The following is a 23,216-nucleotide window of genomic DNA, read 5'->3' as shown; positions in this document are numbered from 1 at the left end:
AAGTTTGAAAGCAGCAGGACAGTTTAAATCATTCTATTATATATAATAAACATTTACTGGTAAAAGTTAGAATGTTCTCCAGGAACACACACACACACACACACCCTCTGTACAGTTACTGCTTTTACAAAAATGTAATTACTTATGTTACATGTAGGATTAACAATATGGTTCAAAAACCTATTTCGGTAATGTTAGAAGCTACTTATTATGCAGTTTGTATGGGTTTACATGTTACACTTTTTTTGAAAACAAGTATACATAATTCACATTTGTACAAAATTGTTTTTAATAGTGTTCAGTTTGCACGTAGTTTAGGGGAGAACATCAGGCAAGATGAGAAATTACTTTCATTGAAATACATTTGTTTTTCCTACTGTACCTTTGAGACATATGTAAATGACCTCTGTTACGATTTGCTTACTCTGTTACCACATGTTTTTGTATGTGTAATGCAGAGCCCAGTGTTCCTGCAGAGTCAGATAGGAGAGGGGCTGTAGTTCAGCCAGAAGCACAGATAGAACATCCAACCCCAGAGACTGAGGTGATTGACATGTCTCGTTACATTGAATGTTTGTCCAGTTTTGATTTATGATGAACTTTATAAACCCGTGGTCCTTTTATGCTGATTGGTCAATACAGCTTTCCAGCCACGCACAAATGCACTGTAAAGTAACGGCAATGATGCAAAACACCTGTTCATCACTGTGCAGTACCTGTAGAATTCTGTTATTTTCAAATATCAGACTATATATTCTAGCAAAAGTAAATCAGTTAATTAATATTCTTCATAAAGTAATGTTTGAAAGGAATAGTACAACAGGTCATGGGGTTGCAGGCACTCTACTGGTCTCTTTACTGGACTTTTTAATGGAGTCTCTGTCTTCATAGGCTGTCTCTGTGCCTGTAGAGGCCACTGGAGCTGCCGCACATACTGATGCACAGGAGGAAGCAGATGATGGGGAGGGGGAGACCTGCTCCATCTGTTTTGAGCCGTGGACCACGGCAGGTGACCACCACTTGGCCGCTCTTCGCTGCGGACACCTATTTGGCCACATCTGCATAAAGCGCTGGTTGATGAGTGGTGGAAATAAATGTCCACAGGTGGGATTTGCAGGGTTGGTGAATGAGTGTCATGCTTGAATTAGGGATGGGCACGAGTACTCAAAAGTGACAGCAATGATTGTGTACATGGGTAGTTGACGCATAACTAGTGCATGTGAAAAAAGTGAAAATATCAGATATTTTATATTTAAAATTCTATAATCCAGTGTTGTAGTACTCTAGTTCGACTCGAGTAGTGATATTTATGACTCGTCTCAGACTTGAATACTAATGACTTGGACTTGGACTCGAGCATTGAGTGCATTCTGTCTTGGAGGTGTGGACTCGTTACAACCGTTAATTTGTTGTGCGTTCTACCCAAGTTCACAACTTAAAGCTCATTCGGCCAATACAATAGATGAAGTTACTGTTTACAAACAAACACTACATTCTGCTACTTCCTGGGATCTTTTGGCAATCGAGAAAAGAACTGCATTCAACAGGCGTGTCACTTCATTTGAAGAGAAAATGCCAAAAAAGTGAGGTTGGTGCGGAACGTTATCACTCGATGACCATGCACTACATGGATGGGTTTAGCATTGCATACCCTCTCTGTGTTTTCATCAGCATCTTCTGCTGAAAGCGTTTACATATGTACCCTCCCGAGAAAGTCGACGGGGGAGAATACCGCAACAGGGCCCCCCACCCCGGGAGTTCGGGGCCCCCTTGCAGCTTGAGCCCCGGTAAGCCCTTGCGTTAATGCGGCCCTGCTCATGCCATCCCAGATTTGTATGACTTTCCTTCTGCAGATCACAAATGAAGATTTTTAGAAGAATATTTCAGCTCTGTAGGTCCATACAGTACAAGTTAATGGTGACCAGAATTTTGAAAGTCCAAAAAGGACATAAAGGCAGCATAAAAGTAACCCATACGACTCCAGTGTTTAAATCCATATCTTCAGAAGTGATATGATAAGTGTGGGTGAGAAACAGTTCAATATTTAAGTCCTTTATTACTGTCGCTCTCCACTTTCTCTTTTACTTTTACATACTACTTCTTTTGTTTTTGGCGATTCACATTCTTTGTGTATTTCGCCAACTACTGGGCAGGGAGGAGAATTTATAGTAAAAACAGACTTAAATATTGATCTGTTTCTCACCCACACCTATAGTATCGCTTCTGAAGTCTTATGGATTACTTTTATGCTGTATTTATGTGCATTTTGGAGCTACAAAACTTTGGCACCCATTCACTTGCATTGTATGGATCAACAGAGCTGAAATATTCTTCAAAAAATCTTCATATGAGTTCAGCAGAAGAAAATCATACACATCTGCGATGACATGTGGGTGAGTAAATGAGAGAATTTTCAATTTTGGGTGAACTAACCCTTTAAGTTTTAATATGGAATATGATATTGAAGTAAAATTACTTTATGCTGGTTAAGTAGTAAAGGCGCATAGTGCATGTCTGATGGTAGTTTTCATTTTTATATATACCTGTATTTCTCAGGCTTTTTTTTTACACTATATACAATTTCTTAGGCTTTAGGAGTGTGTTGAACATGTGATGATGTGTAATTATCAACCTGTTATGTCTGACAATCATACAGGCATAATGAACTAAGTTAAAACCTGAAAGCCTATTTTACGACATAGATAATGACTTGTTACTCTGACTTGTACATGATATTGGTGACTTGGACTTGAGCAGTGAGGACTCAGTCTCGAGATCTAGTGACTTGACTACAACACTGCTATAATCTATATATGAATATTAATCAATAATGTTGATAAGAAAAATAGAACCACTTACTGCTCATTGCTGGGAAATTTAAGCATTCTTTATAAACCCACTGCAATTAAAATTAGGTAAAGTAAGTAGTTTTATTCTACATTTCAAGCATCCCATATTCGCTTGAGACATTCAGTACCTTATCGTGTTGTGGTGGCTCGCAACAGGTGTGGGTTACCGTACCTTATTGCATCTCTCTGGGTGGGTAAAGCCAATGTCTGTATTATTTTAAAACAGGTTTGCACCGCTTTGGCTGCCCTGTAACATAAACATGACACATGTGTGCATTCCATTCAGAAGTGATCATCCCTATATGCCCTGTTCCCCTCATAGACTTCACCTTCCACTGTGACAGTTTTGGAGGGCTGAAAGGTGTAATAAAACGGTCATTTTGAACTCCCATTTAAGTCATTGTTATTGGAAATTCCCTTGTAATGATCCTACAGCATGGTCATCATTATTGTTTTCCCTTTGAAGTGCCCTGTGAAAACATCATTTATACCGTTTGGAACACTTCGTATGTCTTCTCGACGCAACACCTGGCATAACAACCAGTCTTGCACAACGAATGACGAAAAAAACACGATTTTAATCGTATTACAAACTACCTACGAATGTGGTTTGGATCAGTCTCATAAAAATCTGATTTTATGTTTGTTTGTCCTGTTCAGACTACAAAAACCTAAATGGATTTGAGTCGTATGAATACGTTTTTCTGCCTGTATGAATATAGCCATAATGACCAAAATGCTCATCCCTAGCTTGAACTGCAGGCTTGACATTCATGTCAAGTCATTTTTTATTTGTATAGCACTTTTCACAACACACATTGTTTCAAAGCAGCTTAACTGTAATATCTATAAAGTCTTAGTGATCATTGTGTAGTTTGATTAAATATAATTGTAAATTGTGTATAAAAAAATAAATACTAAATAATTGTATTTAGAACCCCTGTGAGCAAGCTGAAGGTGACTGTGGCAAGGAACACAAAACTCCATAAGATGTTAGTTAATGGAGAAAAATAGTCTTGGGAGAAACCAGGCTCACTGTGGGGGCCAGTTCCCCTCTGACTAACATCATGAATATAATGCCAATATTAGTTATTTATGTGCAGTGCAAGTCATGGTTTAAGATTAGTAAACTAAGAAAGTGTTAAAGTCCAGTGTTTAAAAAAAGATTTTGTATGAACTGTAAGATTAATGACTATTGTCTTTGAAGTTCATCCTGGATTAACTGAAGAAGTTCACATAGATGCATTGTCCTTTGTTAGTTGGATGATGAAGAGTTTTGTTGGCAATTAAATGATAGTCTATTTATTCCATTTCAAAAGTGTAGTCCATCAATAGACAAAGGTGATGCAGGCAGAGATGAGTTAGGTGCATCGCAGTTCAACCGGCCGGTAATTTCGGTGAGGTTCGGTGGGGTCCATCCTAAATCCAAGGTTTAGGCAGTGGCATATGAAGTATCTGATGTCTTACAGTTGGAGTTGGCATCAGTTCATCCTCTGAAGCCCATTGTAAAAGACTGAAGTGATGTCTGGCTAGCACCGGCTGCATTTAGTCATCATCACTCAGAAACACAGCAGTGGAGTCCGACACCAAGCAGGAATGAAGCTGGATCTGGCCGGCTCTGGTAACCTCGGGATATGAATCCCGAACTTCATACAAATAGAATAATATTTGCGTAGATGTCATTCAATTTTATTCAGATTTTATAGATCATGATAGATGTTTCTGGTTCCGGCAGACCTAACTAAAGCAGACTAATTGTGAGTTGATGGATAAATTAGGTGTATGCCTGACTAAATAGATGAGTCTTTAGTCCAGACTTAAACTGAGTGAGTTTGTCTGCTTCCCAAACAGTGTTAGGGAGACTATTCCATAGTTTAGGAGCCAAATAGGAAAAGGATCTACTTCCTTTTGTGGATTTTGATATTCTAGGAACTATTAATAAGTCCGAATTTTGTGACCGTAATGAACATGATGGAATATAGCATGTCAGAAGGTCACTTAAGTACTGCAGAGCTAGACCATTCAAAGCTTTGTATGTAGTTAACAGAATTTTTAAAATAATACGAAATTTAACAGGTAGCCAATGTAACGAGGATAAAATGGGGCTGTTATGATCATATTTCTTGGTTCTAGTCAGCATTCTGGCAGCTGCATTTTGAACCAATTGAAGTTTATTTATTGAACTTGCTGGACATCCTCCCAGTAATGCATTACAATAATCTAGTCTTGAAGTCATGAATGCATGAATTCGTTTTTCGGCATCAGCAACAGAGAGCATGTGTTGTAACTTAGCAATATTTCTGAGGTGGAAGAATGCTGTTCTACAAACATTGGAAATGTGATTTTCAAAGGACAGATTGGTATCAAATATAACACCTAAGTTCTTCGCTGTTGAAGATGATGTAACAGTACATCCATCGAGAGTCAAATTATATTTTAGCTGCTTATTTTTAGAGGTTTTTGGTCCAATAATTAGTACCTCTGTTTTGTCAGAATTGAGTTGAAGGAAAATTCTGGCCATCCAGTCTTTGATTTCATTGATACACTCTGCTAATTTGGAGAATTGTGAATTTTCGTTGGGTTTAGAAGAAATATAAAGTTGGGTATCGTCAGCATAACAGTGGAAACTTATTCCATGATTCCTGATAATATCTCCCAAGGGAAGCATGTATAAGAAGAAAAGCAGAGGCCCTAAAACTGATCCCTGTGGCACTCCATACTTAACTTTTGTTTGATTACATTGACCTATAAACTTGTGAGATGAAAATAAACCCAAATTCAACATGGCATCATTTGATAAGCATATTTGTCATATTAAACAGTTTCTCTCTGTCTCCTCAGTGTAATAAACCAGCAAAACGCGATCATATCATCTTACTTTATGCACGGAAACTGCGAGCACTGGACAACTCAGAGGTGGTGCAACTGAAGAGGTGCGTTTTTTTAAAGGTTTAGTATTTGTTGTATTTTGGTTCATTTGCACAGTGTGGTCATGTGGATTGATTATTCCCATGTGTTTGTGTAGAGCTTTAGAAATCGAGCAGGGTTTGCGCAGAAAGGAGGAGCTGGCAGCTGCTCAGTGTCGTCTACAGTTGCAGGTCACGACTGATGAAAACATAAAACTACGTAAAGAGGTTGAGGTTTGTATCTTTTCAGGGGGAAGCCCTGTAGTCTTCTCAGTACAGACTCTTTATCTCAGTGTCGTGTCATGTGTAGTACTTTCAGTTCAGGTAAATGTAAAGTCAAACACGTGAGCCATAACTGCTGCAGTAAACTACAGTCTTGATCTCTCTGTGTTTGTTGTCTGTAGGAGGGGAGGAGGTGGAGAGCTCAGATGGCCTCCAGCTCCTCTCAGGGTGCTGCTCTCTCTCTGTCCCAGACGCAGGACTCCTCCACTGGGGGGCATTATGTTTTCTCTAAGGCTGTGCTGATTTCTCAATCAGGGGGCAGTAGGGTTTTGTCTTACTGTGAGCCTCTCGGCTGCCTGCTGGCGTCCCAGCCCTCCCCACATGCAACATTAGTACCAGGTAAGAATTTGGACCCAAAGACTGTTTACAGTGGCCCCGAAAAGTATTTGAGCCTTTTTTTCCCCACACTTAATATTGGAATTTCATTGTATTAGACAATAAAACATCAAACCAACTGGGATCTGCAAACAATGTGATGCAGGAGCTTTTCTGAGAACTAACTTCACTTTTCTGAACCGTTAATGCAGTTTTAAATTGTGTTAAGGTTTAATGTTAGTGGATAACCAGGTGTAGTTCATCACATTAAAGGGATAGTTCACCCAAAAATGAAAATTCAAATGAAAACACGCTCATGCCTTCCCAGATGTGTATGACTTTCTTTTTTCTGCAGAACACAAAGGAAGATTTTTAGAATAATATTTCAGCTCTGTAGGTCTGTACAATGAAAGTGAATGGTGGCCAGAACTTTGAAGCTCCAAAAAGCACATAAAGTCAGCATAAAAGTAATCCATACTACTCCAGTGGTTTAAACCATATCTTTCAGAAGCGATATGGTAGGTGTGGGTGAGAAACAGATCAATATTTAAGTCCTTTTTACTATAAATCTCCACCCTCGACTAGTTGGTGGCTGAATGTCACTTCCACACCAGAATGTGGAAGTGAAAATGAAAATATAGATTTACAATAAAAAAGGACTTAAATATTGATCTGTTTTTCACCCACAACTATCATGTCACTTCTGAAGATATGGATTTAACCACTGGAGTCTTATGGATTATTTATATGCTGCAGAAGAAAGAAAGTCATACACTTCTGGGATGGCATGAGGGTGAGTAAATTATGAGAGAATTTTCATTTTTGGGTGAACTATCCCTTTAATTATAGACATTACCCACTAAGTTTTATAACCAGAAATTGTCAAACTTTTTTGCACAATATGTCTATTGTTTTATCATTTAAAACCTAACAGAAATCTTTCTGAGAAATGTTTTGCTTAAAGTGTGTTTGTGCTGTATTTCTTGAACATAAATGCCACTTCGATATTCATTATCTAATGCAATCTCATTTATACAGTTTAAGTGTTGCTTAAGTGTCCAAACACTTTTTGGGGCCACTGCATGTACCGTTCTGCAGAAATTCTTTCCATTGGCCTATTTTAAGAGTTGTGTATATCAACTTTTTTGTTTCTTTTTCAGGCTTTGGTGTGAAGAAGATAAGCACTGTGAATCTCAAAGCTAGTCAGTATGTCCCTATTCACGCCAAACAGATCAGAGGTCTTGCCTTCAGCCGACAGCAAGACGGCTTACTGCTGTCTGCGGCCCTGGATAACACAATAAAGCTCACTAGGTGAGAAATGTACTAGGTGGCACTTTTCTTTCTGTGTAATAAATGGATCCATAAGGATAAGCTATTAGAGGCCTATTCACAATGCGGCAAAAAATGCAAATCACAGGCGAAAATCGCAAAGTGTTTTTGAAACTATATTATTTATATGGAGTCCATTTTTCATCAGCCCCTAAAAAGTTAGCACATCAGAACAAAAGTGAAGCATGGTCTGCTAATTCACATGCTTAATGCAAATGATAAAATGGATAGTTGCAGTCGTGGATGCTGATTGGTCAGAAAACTGTGCTTTAGTCACAATAAATGAAAGCTATGACTTCTTCACTGAGCTACTATTTGTATCACTGTGCAGCACCAATAGCTAATTGTTATTTTAGTTGCATAGCAGCGGTTTCTTTACCGTTTACTGCCAGGGACTATATTTTCGAATGGAATGATGGCATTTAATTTTACAAAAAAAAAAAAAAAAAAAATATATATATATATATATATATATATATATATATATATAGATATATAGATATATAGATATAATATATATATATTTTTTTTTAAACATTTTGTGTCATTAATATTTTTATGTGGTAACCAGGGTACAAAAATTTACTTTTTTGCCCACCAGCAGTCACAGTGGCTGGTGAATACCCAATTTTACCAGTCACTTTGATTTTTTTTTTATTTATTTATTTTTTTTTTTAAGCCACATTGATTTTTCATATATAGATTTATAGAGTATATAAAAAACATATTTATAAGAGCACAAATAACACTTAATAATACTGTGATATTATTGTCATAATGGTAAATTTGCAACATACACAGAGGCTAAAGTGTAGATGTGCACAGAAGAGAAACTTCTTGTTCAAGCATCATTTCTGAGGCTGTACTGAATTATTACAATTACACATGACAGTTCATCTGTAGTCCCAATGTCGCTGCATGCTCTTTGCTTTGTACCGTAACGTATACAACTTTTCTGTGAAAGTAAAGAGAACCGAACTCAGAGCGGCTTGTGATATGATCAGAGATCATTTGCAATATTCACATAAAAGACACTATTCTTGCAGACTGATTTCAGACAATGGAAACAGAGAAGAAAGAGTGAAAACTCTTCACACGCGCGTTCCATAAGAACGGTAGTGCGCCACTGAATCTCTGAACACAGAGTGAATCAGACACACTCAGCGGTGGATTTTCTTCTGTTATTTAAAATATTATCAGGTGGTTTTCTTCACGAGTGCATCAGTGTGTCTAAAGGCATTTCTTTTCATATGTCACTCCGAGACTTCTTACAGGTCCTTCGCCACAGTGATGGGGAGATGACCAAAATAACCCGCCACTGCACAAAAAGTACCCGCATTTGGCATGTGGTGGGTGCTAATTTCATACTCTGGTTGTAACCGTTTATTAAAGCAAGGCACTCATATTGTCAATATAGCACAACGTTTGTACTTTATTACTTAAGTACAACACAATGCTAAACTGTAGTTCATAAATTGTAATTTATTGTTTGTAATTGTTTATTTCTGGTATGGCTTTTATCATCGTTCCTTGAATATTTTGCTGTGCAAAGGAAAAATGCAGTAACTATATATTGTGTCAAAACTGAGTTATGACAGAAATCAGGTCTCTTAGACTGTGTTTCGTCCTGTGGTGGTTTGGGCTCAGCTGTGCTCCTAATCAGTGAAAACGGCATCAGAAAATTGCCATAACTACAAAATTCTTACTAAAAGTAATTAACTCTGAAGCCTTTTTGTTTGTTTGTATGTTTGTTTGTTTAGTATTCGTGTAGTTTTGCATTTCGCCTTTTTTTTTGATGGTATGGAGATCAACAATATCAACACTCACCTTAATGACAATCCATCTTAAAGCTTAGTTTTTAGTTTTTAAAGCATGCAGCAAAATAAAAAAATAAAAAAATCACCCAAAAAGTGAGAATCTTGGTTTTCTGTGTGAAGGGGCCTGTAGGGTTGCATTGTTTTGGTTTAAAATGTTGATGCTTTGAGTATTTGTGCATAAAGTTGGCACTTGGTGTGAATAGGCCTTAAAGGGATAGTTCACCCAAAAATGAAAGTTCTCTTATATTTTACTCACCCTCACGCCATCCCAGATGTGTATGACTTTCTTTCTTTTGCAGAACACAAATTAAGATTTTTAGAAGAGTATTTCAGCTCTGTAGGTCCATACAATGCAAGTGAATGGTGACCAGAACTCTGAAGCTCCAAAAAGCACATAAATGCACTAAAAGTAATCCATACGACTCCAGTGGTTAAATCAATGTCATGTTAAATCAAGTGATATGATAGGTGTGGGTGAGAAACAGATCAATATTTAAATATTTTTTTACTACAAATTCTCCTCCCTGCCCAGTAGGTGGCGATATGCACAAAGAATGTGAACCACCAAAAATAAGAAGAAGAATGTGAAAGTGGAGATTTATAGTAAAAAGGGACTTATATATTGATCTTTTTTTTTATTTTTTATTTTTTTTATTGACACCTATAATATCACTTCTGAAGACATGGATTAAACCACTGGAGTCGTATGGATTACTTTTATGCTGCCTTTATGCTTTTTGGAACTTCAAAGTTTTGGTCACCATTCACTTGTATTGTATGGACCTACAGAGCTGAAATATTTTTCTAAAAATCTTCATTTATGTTCTGCAGAAGAAAGAAAGTCACACACATCTGGGGTGGCATAAGGGTGAGTAAATGATGAGAGAATTTCAATTTTAAATTTAACTAAATTGGATGAACTATCCCTTTAAGATAACACTGCCACATGTGCCACTTATTTCAGTGAACTAGTGAGCATTACTGGCTTTCAGCAGTTATAAGTGCTTCATGTAGATGTTTTCTTTACAGCTTGATGACCAACACGGTGGTCCAGGCCTACAACACGGGCAGACCTGTGTGGAGCTGCTGCTGGTGCCATGACAACAATAACTACATTTATGCTGGTCTTAGCAATGGCTCTGTGTTAGTGTATGACACACGGGACACGAGTACTTTCGTTCAGGAGTTGGCGCCACTGCGGTCCAGGTCAGTTTAACTTGTTTTTTTTTCTGGAATATTTTTTAAAGGTGAAACGATAGCATGATGTTAAACGAATAGTTCACAGAATATAAATTATATAATTATTTACATGCTCTGATGTTTAAACGGGTATGATTTTCTTTCTCCCAAGGAACACAAAAGGAGAAATTCTAAAGTCTGTGCTGGTCTTTTATTTTTCCTGTATTTAAAATGATCGGGCACTGGAGATTTTGAGCTTTAAAAAAAGGAGCACATGTATCAAAATGACAAAGAAAATTCAAGAAAGATATATATATATATATATATAAAAAGTAATAAAATAAATGTTAAAAAAGTTGAAATGATGCAGATTAATAAAAAAAAGAATACTAAATTGTTAACGCCACCCGTAACAGTTGTTAACCTTCCCTGATAAAACAGAGGATAGCCAAAAATTGTTAACACACACTTTAATTGTTGTTAACCTTCCCTGGCACAACAGATGATAACTATCATAAAGTATCATCATAAGTAGTTCATGTGACTTGTGCACAGTATTCCAAGTCTTCTGCAGCTGTACTATAGGCTTGTATAAGAAACAGACTGTAATTTAAGTCACTATTCACTGTGAACTATTGTTCATGAATCTGACATCACTGCTTCATAAACACATAAACACACCAAGGAAAACTAGGGCGGGTGTCAAGATTTTCAGTGAATGACTATGTAAATTTCAGTCTGTTCCTCTCACAAAATTATCATATGGCTTCAAAAGACTTGGAATAAGGTGCATAAGTCGCATAGACTTCTTTAAGGGTGTTTTTGTGTCCTTTTTGAAGCTTGAAAGCTCCAGTCCCCATTCATTGTAATTGTATTTTTGGGTGAACAGTTCTTTTTATATTCTTGAATTGTTTCTGAAAGATGATTTTATTTAATAAAATTGCTCATTAATATGTAAGAATCTATCGTCCAGTGTTTGACTGTATCCTTGTCAGTTCCTGTCTGTTTATTATGTTGATATTATTCTACATTGTAGCTGTCCAGTGGTGTCATTGTCCTACATCTCCCGCGCTGCCTCCAGTTCGTTCCCATGTGGTGGTCTTATCGCTGGCACGCTGGAGGGAGGCTGCTTCTGGGAGCATGTAGATGGAACCACATACACTCCTCACATTCTGCCTCTAGAATCCGGCAACTGCACAGACATACAGGTGGAGCCGGACAGCAGACACTGCCTTGTCACATACAGACCAGGTACATATCCAGTTCACAGGGTTCCCACGTGTACAGTGAGAAGCGGCACTCGTGAAACTTCTCATTCACAAACAAATTGAAAGACCTGGTACATGCACCGACCGACTGAATGAGAGGGGCATGTTGTTCGTTTACGTCATCATCGGTATGTGAGTCTACCTTGTTCATCATGGAGAGAAAAGGGCAGAAGCGCTATTAATGTGTAAAAGTGACTGATGTTTATACACATTGAGGGGCTTTCACATGACTCTCATCCATGCTGCCGAATACATTGAAGTCTATGAAGTGATGCTTCAGTGCAACCTCGGCTCCAACTTCACACCAAAGTGTTTTTCACACAGGTTTTTGCCTCACACAAATGATGTCTTTGAGAGTACAAAGCTACAAGAAATATTTTAAAACTGTCCAAATTTATGAAGAGATATTGAATGTCTCATAATTCATTTTAATTAATTATTACCTTATCGTTTCCGAGTAGCCAGAGACCCCAGTTATTGAACTACAGTAATTACATTTACCAACAAACAAAAAAATGCTAAGACCTCAACATAAATGAGTCCTCTTTTTACTTTCTGCAGTCAAAGCAATTGCCAGTTTTTTTGTTTTTTTTTTTCTCAACCAAATACATGTTTTCAATGTTTATTGTGCACATCTCCCGCTTTCTTGCGTGGCAAGCTCGTAAATTCGCCCCTCCGTGACGCTGTCTGCAACGCTTGTCATGGGAGGGCAAAGCGCCTCACAACTCACGTTGAACGAAGCGTTGACTCCTCGAGTCAACTCATGTGAAATGCACTTTACAATGATGAAAGGACATTATTGAAACTCAAAATTATTATTATTAGGCTATTATTGTTGTCTTTTCTGATAAAAGTCATGCTCAGCAGTTTAAATGCTGTAGGAAAATGATACAGTACATGTGCTTTGTTCTTATAATGCTTAAACATTCGACTGAAGTCAGTAGATTTCACATGCAAATTTTAATAAAGGAGAAGGTAAAGATGTAATTGATGCTCATAAATATCATTAGGCTGTTATTGATGTCTTTTTGGATGAAAAATCATGCTTGGCATTTCACAAACTTAACAGAAATTATAGATCTGCTTTGTTCTTACAATGCTTAAATACTATAAAGTCTCATGGCAGATTTCGGTGGTGAACATCTCAAAATGATTCAATGACTCACTCATAGCGCATAAGATGCTCATTTGTCTCCACCTAGTGACATCTCCAGAAGGGGTCACTGACCTAATCAATTAATGAAACTGAAAAAATTTGTGAAACAGAAGCAAGCCACACCAAAATTCCCTTTATTTTTGCAGCTAATTCTGCACAATTGTGCAGATAATTTTCTATACTTGAATCATTAAAATAGCTTAAGTTGGTGCTTTTAGCTTATTCTTTAAAAACAAATAACCCCGTAAAACATGTTCGTGGATCAGTGATTGTCTCAACTTTTTCGACCGTCATGAGTTTGCATCCCTGTGAGTTATAAATTTAGACAATGATGACAGTTGGACCACTGATTTAAAAAAAAAAAAAAAATTTTATGTACTCACACTGGGTTGGTAGCATCATGATTTGGCCTTAAAACCTCAGGCTGTGAATTAATTTTCAATAATTCAACGATTGGTGTCAGCTTATACAGCGGTTACCACATGTAACATGCGGAAAACACGGAATCTAATCATAAAATGGCATTAGCAATAAAACGCAAAATGTCATGGAATATGTCATATTTGGACAAAAATGACTGATTGAATGTACAATTAATGTACAATTAATCAAATTAAAATTGTGTTATGTCCTTGTGTGATAATTAAACTAAAAAAGTCTCTGATTTAATTGAATAAATAAATAATCTGCAAGTGACACGTGCTTCGAAATGAATGTGTAGAGCCGGCCGCTCATACACTGAAAACACCTCATCATGATCATCACGCGCACTCTTGTTTGTGTGAGATGATAGAGAGCACTCTGAAGTGCACAGCACATACAGACTATGTATTTATTAAATTGAATTACAGCTTTATGGGGATTATTAATCACACTGGGCAATGGAGCAAACTGCTTATCTGGAGGTGAGAAACTACCGTCAAAAACACACAGAAAAGTCTAAATAAAAGTAATTAAATTTAAATTGACACATTTTTGCTTAAATATTACACTTGTTGGCCAGATAAAATGTCCTAGAACATTGTGCCTTGAAAAGAGCGGGAACCCTGAATTCATATTATATTAGATAAGATTCAGACTTATTTGACAATTATTTGCCATAAAACAATTTTATAATTGTAAATGAGACCTACACAAAACTGCTGAAATTTACTGAAAATGTTTTCTCAAAATTCACTTAAATATATGGTATGAAATATGAAAACGTGCATTATTAATTGACAAATTTGTTGGTAGATTTCAGAACTGTTGCACAAGTGAAATACTGCTACTGTTAAAGGGATAGTTCACCCCAAAATGAGAAACTGGTGTGGTTTAATCCATGTCTTCTGAAGTGATAGAATTGCTTTGGATGAGAAATGGACCAACATGTAAGTTCTTATTCACAATAAATCATGACATCCGCAGTCTCCTTGACGTGTTCATGAGAGAAGCTCGTTCACACACTTCTACGCGCTTGATGCTGTACTCAAACCAGACACAGTGTTGCCAGGGTTGTGGTTTTCACTCCTGGTTGGCCTATTTTGAAAATGCAGATGTGAATGAAAATTATAGAGTTGCATGTTGTTGGTTTTTTTGGGATACTTTCAAAATGTACTGCGGTCGCCAAAAGGTTGTTGTAAACACTTGAAACAGAAAATGCAATGTTTTATTGGTGTACAATGATTAGGGCTGGATATTGATACAGATTTCTCATTTCGATTCCAATTCACAAACTCTCGGTCCTATTTGATATCGATTCAAATTTGTATATTTCAGTTATAATGTCCATTTTGCTTAAGAAATTCTCTCTCAGATAATGTTGTTAATTATTCAGGGGACCTTCTAACTAAGTATATTACAAAAAGGTTAATTTTATAAATTAAATTTTATTTTTCATCATTTTTGTCACATTTTGGCATTTTAAAAATGTACAAGTCCAAGTGTTCCATCAATAAATATATTATATTACAAAAATTGTGTTACATGTTTATTGTTTAATGAGTAATTTAAACTAATTACAAGTATTAAGTTATTAACATTGATTTGTTGAACACATGCTAAAAACTGGTACTGTCTCTTTAAGAAAACCGGCACTCATTTGTAAATGAGCGTGTTTTAATGAGAGAGAACTCGAATGGCTTCTTTACCTCATCCTTGCTATTCGTGATTAGAATTAAATGTTTATTTTTTGTTGTTTTTGTTGTTCAACTGGCTGTAAAGAACAGAAGGGGTATTAATAGATCGAAAAATGAATTGAATAGATCTTGTCTGTGGACACATATTCAAACCAAACTTTTACTTTCAACACATAGTGAAAGGGTCTCACAGCTGAACTTCTTCCCCACTATACTATTTAATTACTGGTGAGTGAAATCTGAACATTTACCAGCCAGTGACTAATCACAGACATTTTTAGTTGCATAGCACAAAATTTGGTCTCCTATTTACTTGCATTGTAGAGAGTTAGAAATGCTGGGCCTCATGTATTCAGATAGAAGACAAAGGCAGGCCTAACACAGTCGTAAAACCTAACTCAGGCCCCCACATAACAATCATAAATCTTACTGATAAAAAACGCGCCAAAATCAAACAAAGGGAGTCCAAAACAGACTACAAATCCCATGAAGCCTTGCTCACTAAAGGATCGAACTCTCAACTCCTATTGGATGAGGCACACGACAGAACGTACCTCAACCATGACATCATCAGAAGTAGAAATACCTCTGAAATGCTTCCGGGATTTGCTTCCAGCAACTTTGCTCACCGTGTGGAGACGCAGCTCATCGCTGCTCTCAGGTGCTCAGGGTATTAATTATCACGAATGAGATTTGCTGTATTGTAGTCCAACCACATTGGACTGTTGTGCATTTCCGCCATCGCGATTGAGACCGGCAAACTGAGTTTATCCATTAAAGATTCAAAGACCGCGGGACGGTTTACGAGCCGTCCACCTCGTCTCTGAGTGATAAACTAACGGCTGCTTTCTCTCCCACGATCGCGAAACTGGCTTTGGGGCTATCACTTTATTCTCTCTCTCTCTTTCGTACTAACCACACACACACACACACACACACACACACACACACACACACACACACACACATTTTTGGCTCGTAGATAGCTTCGTGATAAAGCTCAGCTTTGTCCCTAAGCTACCATTGACTGGTTTCTCTCCGCCCACATTCGTGGCCATATTCTCTGGCTGGAAGTCTCACGTGACATACTCTCCACGAAAGTCACGTCTGCCATTTTGTGCGCGTCCCTCCTTACACACGCACACACACACACACACACTCACACACACACACCCTCGTGTGTTATAAGATTATTTTGGTTTCCTTATCTAATCATATCACTGTTTAGTTTGTAGTTGTAAGTCGGAAGTTTATTGACTGCATTGTATTAATTATTAATTGATATTACTGCATAAATAAACTTTGTTTATATTACAAAGAGAAGTGTTTTGGTTTGTTTTGCATACACCTGTGTCATGTGACGGGATGTCAGTGCTCGGATTCAAGCCTTCATTCATTGTTTTTTCCCGAAAATCGATATTCTTCGGATGTCGATTTTCCTAAGAAAACAATCTAATATTGAGACTGTTTTACTATCTGGTTATTAGTCCCTGATTCCAGGGTGGTGCCCCGTCAATGTTAATCCTTATTAATATTCTAGTGATTTTTGATAATTGATAATTATCTTTGATGATTGTTGAATTTGAATGATCAATAAACTAGTGTTAATTTTATTTAATGTTTCATCGATGTTAACAATTAACAGTTATCTTTGATAATTGTTGATTTAAAGGATTAGAAAAAGCTAACATTGATTCTCATCAATGTTCTATTGATTTTAATAATTAATAATTATCTTTGATAATTATTAATTATTGCTAATAACCAAACCCACTCCTAAACGTAGCGCACTACATTTACTGGAGCCCCATATGAGGTTTTAATGAGTTAGATTCAATTAATTAATTTAAATATTAATAACTAAAGAAATAATTACCAATTATTTCTGATAGTAACACTGATCTAAACAACCAGTAAAGCCCTACAGAAATTTAGTAAAAGATTGATCTTTTGGATTTAAGAATCGATATCGAGATCGATCAAATGAAGATCACGAAGCATTGGAGAAATCAATATTTTTACACAGTCCTTACAATGATACCGAGATTGAGTACCTGGCAACCACGTGCAGCGTCAAAGCATCATTGTCTTGAAGCCTGCACTGTGTTCAAATTAGGACAGATGTCAAGATTTATAGTGAATAAGGACTGGTCTGATTCTCACAAAAGGAGATGTTAGGTCAGTCACCATTCATTTTCAATGTATGGAAAGAAAGATGCAATAAAAGTGAATGGTGACTGACATTAAAGGGATAGTTCACCCAAAAATGAGAATTCCCTCATCATTTACTCATCCTCATGCCATCCCAGATGTGTATGACTTTCTTTCTTCTGCAGAACACCAACAAAGATTTTTAGAAGAATATCTCAGCTCTGTAGGCCCTCAACATGCAAGTGAATGGTGACCAGAATTTTGAAGCTCCAGAAATCTGGTGGTTAAATCTATGTCTTCTGAAGTGATATTATAGGTGTGGGTGAGAAACAGATCAATATTTAAGTCTTTTCTTACTATAAATCTCCACCTTTGACCAGCCCAATATGGTAGCAATATGCGTGAAGAATGTGAATCGCCAAAGAAAAACAATTTTTTAAACTACATTTATGGTGCATTTATGAGCTTTTTGGAGCTTCAGAATTTTGGTCACCATTCACTTGCATTGTGAGGACCAATAGAGCTGAAAAATTCTTCTAAAAATCTTCATTTGTGTTCTGCAGAAGGAAGAAAGTAATGCACATCAAGGATGGCATGAGGGTAAGTAAATTATGAGAGAATTTTCATTTTTTGGGTGAGCTATCCCTTTAATTGACCAGGAGGTCATAGTTATGCAATAATCTCAAAATGGTCTATTAATTGGCCATTAACTGTATGTGTAAAGGGTTTTTTCCTGTGAAAATTTTCACATTCCTCACTGGTTCTGTATTGTCCAGGTCGTGCAAACCCATCACTGCGCTCTGTGTTAATGGAGCTTACCCGAAGCCCTCGGTCAGACAGCAGCCAGCCTCCTGTGTGTTCATGTTCCCCAGTCCAGACCTTCATCGCTGGCTCCTCCGGCAAGCTGCTCACCAAGAACGCCATCTTTAAAATTCCAGCTGGAGAGGGCTCTACACTAGTGTGTGCCGGAGATGAGGGGACCAACTCAACCATGGTGAGGGATCATTGTTTTCTCAACCTCTGGTTTAGGTCATATTCTACACAAAAGTTTGTGTTTGCAGAAAAAGTATATGTATTAATAGCCCTAAAAGCACTCACTCCAGACAATCATTGATATGAACATATATGTCCCAATTTGTGTAAAGCCAAAGTCTTTCTAGCAAGTCAGTCCACTGGCGGCCATCTTTGAAACCCTCCCGGGAGACTATTTCCAGCCATGCCATTGCAGCTTCTGTCTACTTGAATGGGGGAACACCGAAATCTCAAAAACGGTTGGTCAAGATTACGATCAAAGAACATATTTTAAATCAGCAGTAAAATCTGACAATCCTGTTATCATAAATTGTGCTTCTTTACCTCAGATTACACTAAAAAACACAATTTTCCTGGCTTGTATAGCAAATGCGCATGCACGTTCTCGATGATTGACAGGCAATGTCTGTAACTAAAAGGTGACTGGCTCTTTTACTTGTAAGGCGGGACTTCCTTTCTACATCCCTTGACCATTGGGTGCTAGAGCTTCTTGGTTGAACGTTCCAATGTCTGTCATTCATTTTAATGGAAGTGGCCCGTCTCTGCTAAATAGTTTCTGGTAAAGCACACAATCACTACAACAGTTTTTCGACTATAGAAAACTAAACAAAATCGTCACACGTTTCTCTCCAATACTTATCAAGCATACAAGATCTGGTGATAAAATAATGCTATTTAAACATGGAATGCAAACTATGAATGTGAAGGGTTAATAAATGTGTATCAAGCTGTATGTAGTGTTATAAGGGACAGTCGGCGCAGGGATTCCTGTCTGATCTGCCGGCTTCAGTAAGCTTCCCGTGTCAGGAAATAAGTGAGGTACCAGGGCTGGTATCGTACCGAAGCCAACATTTTGGTATCGGAGCAACCCTACTTCACAGCTATAAAATTAACATAAAATATGCTCTGATTGTCTGTAATTTTGTCACATCGCATTTGCACTTCAGTGTGGACCTAAAGTTTACTTGCTACTGGAAACGGCGTCAAGCTTCATTAGGTGAAAGGCTGTGCACGGTCTTGGTTTGCATACTTGAAATGTGGCAGAAATAAATCTCAGTTCTCAAGGTGGTATGTGAGTTTTATAAAACCTTGCTCTACCTCTGAAACAGATTTTATCAGCTGATGTCACCAAGGCCTCTTATTTTATAACCCCTCTCCTCTAAACACCTGGCATATAGAGACCACTTTTTACAAACCAGTCAATTGCTAATGGATAAAATCAAGTCTCTCATTAAGGAAATGTCACATTATGCAAGTACAATGGGTTAAGGAAAAATATAAAATACAGCACAAAGACTAAGTGATTTGTGATCTGCTCACAATTTAAATTAAACTGCGTATCTTCACCAATAATATGTAGGATTTTATAAATAATTAGTTTAAGAATCTTGGCCATGTTCGACCACCAAAATAATGTAGGGAAAGATATGCAAGATAAATGACGAATGAGCGTGAGATTGGAAATCTGATCAAAATTCTCCACCATTAAATATGTAATACAACAGGCTCGTTGAATTTGCTAATAATTTATATGCAAGGAGTATAGCTCAAGAAGGGAATTATGCTTAATTCGGGAAATATTGAAAGAATGAATGTTTACGTCCGATCAACCTGCGGACAGCGATGAGTTGATATGACGTACCTCTTAACCCTTTAGAGTAATACTGTTTGAGCATGTAGCGTAGATCTTAAAATTCAAGTGATGATTTTATTTATCAAAATATACCACAGTCAAATTCTCTTTGAATACAAACAAACTTTATTGACTAATCTAGACATAAAACTAAACTAACACACATCAGACAAACATGAACAGGTTAATGGGTGAGTTTTGACAAAGAATGACTGAAATTATCTGTAACAGGAAAATGAATTTTATGGAGTCCTTACATCATGCCTTAATACTTCATTTAGTATGCCGTGATTTGAGATGGGGTTACTCAAATTATATTAAAGGAACGGATGCTGTATTGTTGATGGAATGTGATGATAAATCTCAGAGCTCGGGAGTTCCGAAGAGAGAGAGAGAGAGAGAGGCAACATTATTGAGATGAGCAAGACAGCGCGGAAGAGAGCGGATGTAAGAACGGAAGAGAGAGAGAGAGAGAGAGAGAGAGAGGTGGTCAGGCATGGCCTTTTAACCCTCTGTTCAGTTCAAGGCTCTAAGCCAATCAGAAGTGGCATGTGGTCCATTCTCTCCACCTTCTTAAAGGTGATTTATGAGTTCTTTGTGTTTATGAAGATTCTGTTTCCCACTCGAAAAAGTGCAATGTTTTAGTCATGAACTTTATATCTTAAATACAACAGATTATAATGATAAAATGAATTTACCCATTGTTTTCCTCATGGAAAGGCAAACTTTTACATATCAAACACGATATATATGCTCTGAATTATAGTTGACTAACATTTCAATGTGGATAATACAAGATTAAAAATCATAATCATCAGTTATAGAAGTGATTACAAGTCATCCCACATAAAAGTTAAAGGTTATATCAGGCTACAATCATTTGTGTAAGATTAATTTTTACTATAAAAAATAGGCTGCGTTGTGCTTTGTAAAATGATGATACAATGGAGTCTTTTGATAGTGTTGTAGTTCATAATTTATGTATATGCATTGTAAAAACCCAAGAAAAGTTTGTTTTGTGCCTTTGGAGATGATGGAAAAGCACTAGTTTTGGCCCGGCTAAAGAGAGTTTCCAAAGGGATCATTCCAAAGAAAGTTTTCAAGCTCACTCTTGTCTTGTACAGAGTTTCATAGCATGTGACAGTCATGCTTTGACAGAAAATATCTATTTTTTAAGTGTAGCAAATTGGTTATATCAAAGGACAAAGACTGGTTTAGTTCTGAGTGGGGTTTTGGGGGAAAGTTGTTCCTTCAGCTGAGAGGGTTAAAATCGTCCTTTTGTTCTGAAAGACAGTTGACACTCAACAGAACAGCTTTTATGGACTCTTTTCAGGCCTCTTTAGCTCATTTACGCCCGGTTTTTGGTAGACTTTTGGGCGTCAGCAGGGCAAAGTCTTTAATTTATGACATTGAGGAATTTCAGGGGCCTCTCTGTATAATTTCTCTTAATCTTCTTCTGTCCCCAAGCTCCTCAGATCTTACAGTTGTGAAGGGCATTTCATGTTGTCTTTTGTTTCTCACCAAACCGTATTCTATGCCTTGAACAAGGCATGAGTCATATACGATAATTTATTAGACTTCTAAATGATCCTTTTGCATCGTTTTGAAGCTTGAAGAGACGATCACCATAAACTGCCATTGTATGACTGCACTGAACACAACATTTAATTTCAAAATCTCTCCCTTTTTGTTAAGAAAAAGAAAAAGTCATATAACAACACGGGTGAGTAAACAATGACTGATTTTTATGGTGAACTTTCTCTTTAAGACACAATAGCATCCGTGAGGTCAGGCACTGTTGTTGGGTGATGGGGCTTGGCTCACATTTGGCATTCCAATTCATCCCAAAAATGTTCAATGGGGTTCTGTTCTGGGCTTTGTGCAGGTCAGTCAACTTCTTCCACACCAGACGCAGTAAACCATTTCTTTATGGACCTTGCTTTGTGCACAGGGTTGTTGTTGTGCTGGAATAGAAAAGGGCTCTCCCCAAACTGTTGCCACAAAGATGGAAGTTTACAATGCCTTAGGAAACCATTGCATAATTGCATTATGATTTGTCCTCACTGGAATTAAGGGAGTAACCAAACTCGTTAATTTGAAGGGGGTGTCCACATATAAGTGTACATAATTAAGGGAGAAGAGCACATGTACACGGTGGGGTTCAAAAGTCTAATTCAAAAACTAAAATAAACCTGGAAATAAAGTTTCCATAATTTTGATAGTTTTAAAAAAGTGTTATGATATAATATTGAATTGAGTTATTGAAACAACTGTTATTTTTCCCCATTCCAGTAGATAAGAGCTGTACTTGCTTGACTTAAAAAATATCTGCCTGGGGGACCACTATATTTTCTTTGTTCTGTCTGCAGGTATGGGATGCTGGCACTGGTGCTCTGCTTCAGAAACTGCCGGCAGAGCTTCCTGTGTTGGACATCTGCCCTTTTGAGGTGAACCAGAGCAGCTATCTGGCCTCTCTCACTGAGAAGATGCTCAAGGTCTATAAGTGGGAGTGACCTTTATAAGTGCTGCTTGCAGTATTGTCCATGCACTATAACAGCTGCTTTATTTGTATTGGACTCAAGCCAAATTTTATTTTTAGTACTTTATATTTTGTGTATTATGTTTGTTTTATAATGTTTTTTTTTTGTTGTTGTTGTTTTTTTTTTGAGGATTTTTTACATAGTTGCAATTTCATTGGTGACATTTGTCTTGTGAGAACAATCAGTGTTTTTCATTGTATATAAATGTGCATTTTTAATTGCTTTATTAAAACAATAAATGCATTAATACTTTGAGACCATTTGTGAAAGCCTTTCAAACACTTCTGAGTAGTGGTATATCAAAATGATTAATAATCAAATAAAATACTAAAACTCGATTTAACGTTAATTCAGTGCAATTAATTATTAAAATAACATGTTTAAAAAATTTACACAATTAATCATGCACCCTGACTGCACGTAACTTCTGCAATAAGGAATTTTTTGACTAACAGAACAATTTAAGCTTTAAGTGCCACCGTCATATTCTTGGGTTTCACAGTCTGCAGGGGGCAGCAAGTGTGACTCCAGCTGTACAGGGAACAAACCGACAGCTGTTCAAAGACAGCTTGATGGAGTAGAATGCAGAGGTTTCAAGACATGTTTGTTTGTTTCAAACTACACTTTATTTGTATTAACTAC

The 23,216-nt window shown here is 37.1% G+C and overlaps 1 protein-coding gene across 2 annotated transcripts in view; it reads left to right on the top strand.

Moving 5' to 3' along the window:
* The window catches only part of LOC127437454 (E3 ubiquitin-protein ligase RFWD3-like), a 42,326-nt gene extending 19,466 nt beyond the window's left edge, over positions 1 to 22,860 (top strand). Inside the window, exons 4-14 of one of the 2 annotated variants that reach the window (XR_007896562.1) lie at positions 459 to 544; positions 892 to 1,104; positions 5,691 to 5,782; positions 5,875 to 5,989; positions 6,160 to 6,376; positions 7,513 to 7,663; positions 10,528 to 10,704; positions 11,714 to 11,928; positions 18,146 to 18,363; positions 18,515 to 18,640; positions 22,404 to 22,539. Coding sequence is in view for 1 of the 2 variants with exons in the window: in XM_051692386.1 (XP_051548346.1) it covers positions 459 to 544; positions 892 to 1,104; positions 5,691 to 5,782; positions 5,875 to 5,989; positions 6,160 to 6,376; positions 7,513 to 7,663; positions 10,528 to 10,704; positions 11,714 to 11,928; positions 18,146 to 18,363; positions 22,404 to 22,547 (1,628 nt within the window). In the remaining variant the exon portion in view is untranslated. Of the gene's footprint in view, positions 1 to 458; positions 545 to 891; positions 1,105 to 5,690; positions 5,783 to 5,874; positions 5,990 to 6,159; positions 6,377 to 7,512; positions 7,664 to 10,527; positions 10,705 to 11,713; positions 11,929 to 18,145; positions 18,364 to 18,514; positions 18,641 to 22,403 lie in introns of both variants that reach the window. The other variant, XM_051692386.1, reaches the window with a different exon arrangement.
* The last annotated feature ends 356 nt before the right edge of the window (positions 22,861 to 23,216 follow it).

This window comes from Myxocyprinus asiaticus, chromosome 48 (genome assembly GCF_019703515.2).
Source record: "Myxocyprinus asiaticus isolate MX2 ecotype Aquarium Trade chromosome 48, UBuf_Myxa_2, whole genome shotgun sequence".
In the NCBI taxonomy this organism is placed as follows: domain Eukaryota; kingdom Metazoa; phylum Chordata; class Actinopteri; order Cypriniformes; family Catostomidae; genus Myxocyprinus; species Myxocyprinus asiaticus.
The sequence above is the reverse complement of the archived record's forward strand: the minus strand, read 5'-3'. Positions and strand labels throughout refer to the sequence as shown.